At 38.8% G+C, this 7,897-nt stretch overlaps 1 protein-coding gene across 3 annotated transcripts in view; it reads left to right on the top strand.

The window, feature by feature from the left end:
* LOC113810865 (uncharacterized) overlaps nucleotides 1-6,929 on the top strand; it is a 22,464-nt gene extending 15,535 nt beyond the window's left edge. For 2 of the 3 annotated variants that reach the window (XM_027362510.2, XM_070123088.1), the window contains exons 2-7: nucleotides 2,292-2,418; nucleotides 2,792-3,136; nucleotides 3,385-3,627; nucleotides 3,989-4,291; nucleotides 5,197-5,299; nucleotides 6,146-6,929. In XM_027362510.2, the coding sequence (XP_027218311.2) occupies nucleotides 2,343-2,418; nucleotides 2,792-3,136; nucleotides 3,385-3,627; nucleotides 3,989-4,291; nucleotides 5,197-5,299; nucleotides 6,146-6,236 (1,161 nt within the window). In that variant the 5' untranslated portion in view covers nucleotides 2,292-2,342 and the 3' untranslated portion in view covers nucleotides 6,237-6,929. Of the gene's footprint in view, nucleotides 1-1,341; nucleotides 1,590-2,291; nucleotides 2,419-2,791; nucleotides 3,137-3,384; nucleotides 3,628-3,988; nucleotides 4,292-5,196; nucleotides 5,300-6,145 lie in introns of those variants that run through there. The other variant, XM_027362509.2, reaches the window with a different exon arrangement.
* The last annotated feature ends 968 nt before the right edge of the window (nucleotides 6,930-7,897 follow it).

The raw sequence follows: 7,897 nt of genomic DNA, 5'->3' as shown, positions 1-7,897 counted from the left end.
TCACAAACAATTATTTCAAGGTTCGTGGGCAGATCGTCGGCGCTGTCGGGCGTACGACAAACCCCGAATCAAAGTATCGTACAGCTCGAGCCAACCCGTCCCGTGCGGCTTCGGTTCCTTTACACATGCAATAAAATTATGATAATAGTAACAGAGGTCTGAATAGCTTTCACCTGATGCCACATCACATGCTAGAATTATATGAATTGTCCTAAAATGAAGTATTTTCATGAATTTAATTAATTTCCACATTACCGTATGCTGTATCATTATCATGCTAGGAAAATTATGTAATGGTGATGATGTCTATAATAATATATAATGGTGCATGATGATACAATAGTAACAATTACCATAACGATAATGAATAAAACTATCATAATAATAAACAATGACAATGAAAATAATAATGAGAAGAATAAAATGATGTGATGAATTATGAGAATGATAATGACAATAACAGCATATTGCAAAGACAATGATGACTGTAGATAATGATAATGATAGTCCATTCATTAAGTGTTCATTCAATTAATTACAGCTACTAGTTTTACCCAATTCCGTTGATACATAGATAAGACTCATGCCATACTTGATAGGTTTGAAGATGCAGACTGGTTATAATCAATAAATAAATGAAAGATTGAAAGATTTAAAAAAAAAATGGTAGTATTTTAGCTAATGTGGAGCTTTGTTCGAATGTTTACCTGCTGCCTGTCAAAATGTAAGCGTATTCGAACGCATTCCTCTGGCTTCGACTCTACTTCGACAGTGTTTTATTTTATGTCTGCCTTTTGATAAACTTCAAAAACACATGCAGTAGATTAACTATTTTCGTAAATTCATTTTCTTCATTATAAAAATTGATCACATACAGTCTTCAACAATGACAAAGAAGACAGTGATGATAAAGGTAATGCTGATGGTGATGAGTAGGGAAAGTAATCACCGGTTTCATCATTAAAAATAGAGGAACGAATTTATCAGATAGTGAAAAAGGAGAGAAAAATGTTATCGGTCATCTAGAAGGGCCAGCTATCCTTTCGTGCAAAGACAACCACGGTCACATGTATTTCACGCACACATAGTCACATATTTGTATCTATATCTACCTATTTATCAATATTTAATTATCTATCAATCTATAGCTGTCTATCGATATTGATCTAACTACTCGAACTATATATGTGTCTATGACACTCATATACGAGTATGTATGTATACGCGCGCACACGCACGCACACACACACACACACACACACACACACACACACACACACACACACACACACACACACACACACACATATATATATATCCCACTTCAAGACAGTTTCTCCTTGAACTAATGAGGAAAATTCTCAGAAGAATCGAGAAGGACCCTCATGATTATGACTCCCGCCAACTCCCGCCGTGGGAAGGGAATACGCGCCTTATCACATTCATCTATCAAGTGCTGATAAGGAAATCGCTCAAAGCCATCTCCCAGCACAGTCTGCTTCCTGGACGCTCGACGTGTACACCCTACAAACGTACATAGTGCATCCTAGTGTTCGTTTGTGTCTTGGAGTAGAAGGGGGTGGATACGGGTAAGGTCGAGGTGTATGAATCACCCTCTGAAGCTCTCTTTGTGTTGGTTATTCTGGTTTGCTTTTTATTCGCTGTAATTATTTGAACAAGGTAATTTGGGAGCATTTGGGTAACATGGAAGTTCTTGTAGTGGTAAGTGATATATAGAGGGAGTGATAGATGTTTTAGAATGAAAGACGAATGAAAATTCAGCTAATAGAAGATCGAGGATACATGCATACAGACATACATGGACACAAATACAAATACAGTAGCGTGTACACAAGGATGAATACAACCACAATAAGAAATCAAATTCAATCGTGACATTTCGAACTCGCCCATAATTCCTCATCAGACGGAAAAAAAACGAAAAGGTCCTATTTCGGTTATTTATCCGTCCGATGATGAACTCTTGGCCAATTCGAAACGTCGCGATTTAATTTCATTTCCTATTTTGGCGGTTTTCCTATTCATATACGTACAAACATCGTCCACATATAAATATATAACATACACACATACATACATGTGTTAAAAACATTTAAAATACATTCAACATATCCTTTACAGTCCACAATAATCCCATTCTTTGAAATGCCTCGACAGTGACAGAACAACTGCAGAATCCATACAAACATTCCCCATATTTCTCAGCATTTTCCTTAAGACTTAATCATCCCAAGACGAAAGTAATTCAACAATTTGTTTTTATTTCACAGGATATCGAGTCGCAGCAGGAAGACCCAGACTGACAGTTACCATAATTAGCAATGAGGACGTGGCTAATACTAATCAGCCTGAGTCTGGCTTGTGCTCAGTCGGACTTCACTTTGCTTTCGGAGGAAGGTCGGTATAGCGAGAGTTCAGATTCAATGTACGTAATGGTGGAGGGAACTCTCTGGAAGAACACTTTATGAGGAATAGAACAAGACTCCGGTATATCTCTTTATGACTAGCGAAACAAAAGTTCAATGAATTCTCCAGATCAGATAATGAACTGAACAAGAATTCGGTAAAACGTCCTGAATCCAATAAATTTTCTATCAGAACACTAAATGAATAACAGAACAAAAATCCAATAAAGTCTCTAACATAACCCTAAATGAACATAACAAGAATCTAAAAACAAGAAATTTCTAATAAAGCTTAAAAGATCCCAGAACAAGAATCCAAAAACAGAAGAAACTTCTAATAATGAAACAAAAATCCCAATTTACAGAACGCGCCAACACCCAGACAATCCGGATAACCGAAGTGCGAAAGGTGTCTCGCCAAAGCACACAGACCAGCGTCCCCGGAGACTTCCCACATCGAGACCACGACGTCAAAATCGTGCTGGAAGACCACCCGCACTTCGCCGACGTCAAGAGGTGGCTTTTGGCGTTCATGCGCGGCGAGGAACAGTTCACGAGCGCCTTCGACGTCCAGGAGAACGTCGGCAGCGAGCAGAAGGAGATTGTGTTCCCGACGGAGCTCATACCTAAAGCCAACGTGGTCTTCATCACTGCGAGGGACGCTGCTGGGAGTACGGTAGCATACGGATCGGCACAGTTTAAAATTCCGGGTAAGTGAAGAGGGAGACTCGGACTTTGCCAAGCCTACTGAGACAAAAGCTTACATCACACACACACACACACACACACAGTATACACACACACACATATATACAGACACATACACACACACACACACACACACACACACACACACACACACACACATATATATATATATATTCATATATATTTCTGAGAGAGAGAGAGAGATTCAAGTATAGCTTAACATTTGAATTCATTTTCTCCCTGCGACCAGATCTGAACTCGAACCTGGCTTGGGTGGGAAGAGCCTACGATCCCTCCGCTTCCTTTCTGCGCGTGGACACTGGCACCTTACCGGTAGTAGAAATCGGATCCCATGTATGCAAGCAGAACACGAGTCCCTGCTACATCCTGAAGGAGAGCCTCCCAGAGGTTATTCCACGGTGCCTCAACCTCACGGATTCGATCACCGATGAGCACGTGGTGCTGTGTGATGAGACAATGGTTCCTTACCACAGTGAGTTTTGTTTTGGTCCGAGAGGGAGGAAGGCTAGATCAGTAGCAACTCGAGGAGGTGTCATGGCGTCTGTTTTGATGATTGTTCAATGAAAAAATAACCATTAAAATCATTATTTTCCATTCTTTTTGAAAGTTGAAAAAGACCAAAATGATCGACCATATTCACAAAGCATTCGTAACTTTTGTGACGTCAGCAATTTTTTTTCCCCCAAAAGTAGAATGAGATGCCATGACACCTCCTAGATTAACTTCCAACTCAATTTTAGACAGAGGGAATTCAAAGTATAAACTGGTGTATTCGATTATCCTGCCAATAGATTTTTTGCCATCCAAATATAACATCTGCTTTGATTTTTCAGGACTATCCTCGTCTGTAACTGCCGATTTCAAAGACGATGAACTGTTACTGAGCCTAACCCCCCCTCAAACCGAGGTCGTGAAGAACATCGAGGTCGTCGCCTACAACCCGAGGGATCCCTCCACCGTCTATTCCCCTGACGACTCCCAGTGTAGTCCCCAGGGAGGAAAGGGGGCACCGGGCCAAGTAGAGTGCTCCCAGGACCTCAGAATGACGGAGAGAGTCGACACGATTGAGTTCATTGTGGTGGTGTTCATGTCTCAGAACGAGTCGCAGCCAGAGTCCATTCTCCTCAGGCACGGATGTAAGTGGCCGGCGGTTTCCGAGGGAGGCCGACGGTCTGCCCCTTTCTGTCCCTCTGTTCGTCCGTTATTCACATTTAATTTACCGTTCTTTCATTTTCTTCAGTTTTATCTACCAAATGCTAGAAGTAGGAACAGGTAAAGCAAGTGATTTCCTTTTGAAGCTTTGTGATCTGTTAACGAGACTAGACCCGACCATCCCACCACTGCCGCAAATCATCCGAATGAGAAGATGTAGCCTTGACTTCGGATTAAGATGTCTGTAAATTATTTATCAACCATAACAAAGCCTGCACTTCAGTCAAATCTTGCAAATTGATTACTTATATCACATTCTCTTTTTTTATTCTCACATCATGATATACAGGTAATAATTGATTACTAATTCCAATCAACACCGAAATCAAGACACCAGCGTCGCATTCGTAACATTTGCGGTAATGATGGTAACCCTGGACCCGACATTGAAACGTTCAATACTGATCTTAGTATACATCCGTAACATGATCTCAAAGCGTCTCTAAATATTTTCAAAATAACTTGCAGGTGTTTCCAAAGATTCAAAATGCTTGTCCATAACCCAATTATTCGACATAATCACATTCTGACCACGATCCTTTTGTCTTTCAGAAACATATATTCCCCAATTTATGACCCCTTGGCCCTCTTAAAAAAAAAAAAAAAAAAAAAAAAAAACGACCACATCCCTTTTGTCTTTAAAAATAACTGTTAATTGTTCACCAAAAAAAAGTCCCTTTCGTCTTTTAAAAAATATTATCTAATAGCACCCCCCCTCGCCCCCTTTTCAAAAAAAAAAAAAAAAACAGAAATAATAATAAAAAACTAATCACGCCCCTTTGACCTTTTCAATGTCGACGACAAATAACAAATTATATTTACACCACAGTTATAGTCGACGATGGCCAGACGCAGACGGGTGTGATCATAGCCGCTATCATAGGCGTGCTTTTCGTGGTGGCGCTCATCGCGGCCATTGTCATCTGCATCAGGTGAGCCATCTTGTTTTACGCAGTGTTGCCATTGATATTGTCACTAAACCGTTAGATTGGACTTTAAAAAAACGATAGACAAAAGAGTGAAAGTGCCATATTTTTTTTTTTTCTAGTTGTTAAAATGTCGTTAAATATAGAGTAAACGTTTTAAAAAATCTCGCTAGATCGTAACTCGAAAGTTAGGTCGACCGGGAAAATCGCTAGAGTGGCAACACTGGTGAGATATAGTGGAGGAGCGCTGATAAGGAATATTTTTTATATGAATTACACTATGCCCTGAAAAAAGGTGGCCACTTCAGTGCCAATCGTATATCACGTTCATTGATAACTGTTACATTATTTGTTATTTGTTATAAACGCCTCGGAGGTCAAAAAGAGGTCGATTTGTAATTTGGGGTCAAAAGCTGACATTCGTATATGAAATAAAATTGAATGAAACTTGGCAGATTGATATACTAAGTAATATATTAGTTTTTATTGTGTGTTTTTTTTATAATTTGTTTTCCTGTATTTCCTGAAAGGTATTCACAGGGAATACATGTCAATACTTTCTCAGATCTTGGTACGCAGTTTCCCCTACTCATGTATGTGGAAAGTAGGGTTTAGGATAGAGTTTCCCTCACTATTGTATATGGAAGCTGAACATCTACTTAATAATCATTGATATTTATTTGTTTGCAATTGCCTGGGAGTTCCATGAAGGGGTCAATGGTCTAAAAGTTCTAAAAATCCCCGACCTAGTCATTTCATTTTTCTCCACTGCTGTTTCACCGCAGTGTCAAAAAAATAGTAAAGTCAACCATGCCATTCTCAATTTTATTTCCGTTTTCTCTCATGCCACAGGAAGAACAAGAGCAAAGGAAACCACGAAGTCGCCATGAACGCGACCACAAAGTACACATCAGCCCCGTCTTCCGATCCTGAACCAGCATAATGTGTTTCCTCACGTAATATTTTTACAAATAGCAATTATGTATAAGTGTCACAATACTGATAAGACTGCTCCATCTGTAAATACACAATAGACGTTTTGTCCACGTCCTCTTTTTTATGGTGAACGAAAAAAAAAGGAACGGTGAATAGGCCTACCTTTGGGACAAGGGAAAGTGTAATGAACTTAAATGATTTGGTTACTTAACACTGAACAAATATAAGCAGGGTTATGTTATTTATTGGTGTTTTTTAATTGATTTATTATATTTCTATGTCAATGCAACATTACATGAAGCCGGCTGTGGCGTTCCTCATGCATACTTTTATAAAAGATGACATTTTTAAAATATAAATTTGCTATAATGATTTATAGTTTCCATTGCTATCAGAAACACCAATAAAACTGCTTCATATATAAACACGTAACCAAGCGTTATTTGTTTTCCTGTTTTATTACAATGAACGAAAACGTAATGATGAATAGGCCTATATTTGAAAACGTAGACAGGGTTGGTGCTCCTGTTTACAAGTTGTTTGCTTTGTAACTTATTGTAGCATTATTATTGTATAGCACGGAGTTCCTCGACATTATTTCCCTAACACTTAATGGTGCATTGATTTTCATAGTGCACTGTGATTTATTTGTTCCTTACAAGTGTTTTAATAATGTCAATAAAAAGTACTACTTGTAAAATTATTATCACTACCTTTTCCTGGCCTTGCTATTAAGACCGATATAATTTTTCACCGATACTAGATATCAATTTACTTATAAAGACCATTATTCACAAAATTTCCGAAAAGTTAACTCTGATGCTATTATCATATAATTGCAATGTTCACAAGATAGTTGTATATGAATGAATAGAAAGCGTTTCTCTTTATCCACATTATACAAGGTCTAAAGAAAGACTGGCACATATTAAGTGAAAATGGAGAAAAATTGAGACCAGTGGGTATGGATAAAACTGACAAGTCACAGTATACATTCAAATATAAAGATATTGTTTACTGTGAAAGATAATGTAGTGTGGTATGGTAAAATCTCCGCCAGAGGTGGAGGAGATGAAATGTCCATACGTTTTGAAGCGGAAATAAAAACTTTACCTGATATTCGAGACAACTTTTCGAGACAGATGTTCACTTCTCCTCGGCAAATTAGATTCTTTCATACTAATAGACAATGAACTTTGCCACAGACGAACAAGAAGTCAAACGCAATTGCTTATTTAGACAACAAAGAGGCAAAATTGGTTTAATGCTAACACAAAGAGACAAACTCTAGCTCAGATGATGGGATACTTACCAACGAAAGTCACATAGCCGGGCAGTAATTGACGGAGTTTTCGAGATGCATGGTATCGGGCAGTCACTTCCAAGCACCCAAGAATACGAAGACGTCTTTGAATATTCCAAAGAACACCCAGGATCCGTGTATGTGGCGCCTACCTTGGAAGGGAGCTGCGTTCGGGACTGCTCATCTATCTCGGACGCACGAGCACACTAGTCGATAAAACCGTTCGAATCCCCCTCAAACTTATCCGGATAAGTGTCGATTAGGGCCTTCAAAGACCGAGTTCGACGAGTTGGATAATTTGTAAACAATGCCAGACGTTACAATTTTACGTTTTTATTAAATTTGCCGAATAAGCAGCAAAAAGA

The sequence above is a fragment of the Penaeus vannamei genome, chromosome 6 (assembly GCF_042767895.1).
Source record: "Penaeus vannamei isolate JL-2024 chromosome 6, ASM4276789v1, whole genome shotgun sequence".
NCBI lineage: Eukaryota > Metazoa > Arthropoda > Malacostraca > Decapoda > Penaeidae > Penaeus > Penaeus vannamei.
Note: the sequence above shows the minus strand (reverse complement) of the source record. Positions and strands in the feature narration are given on the sequence as shown.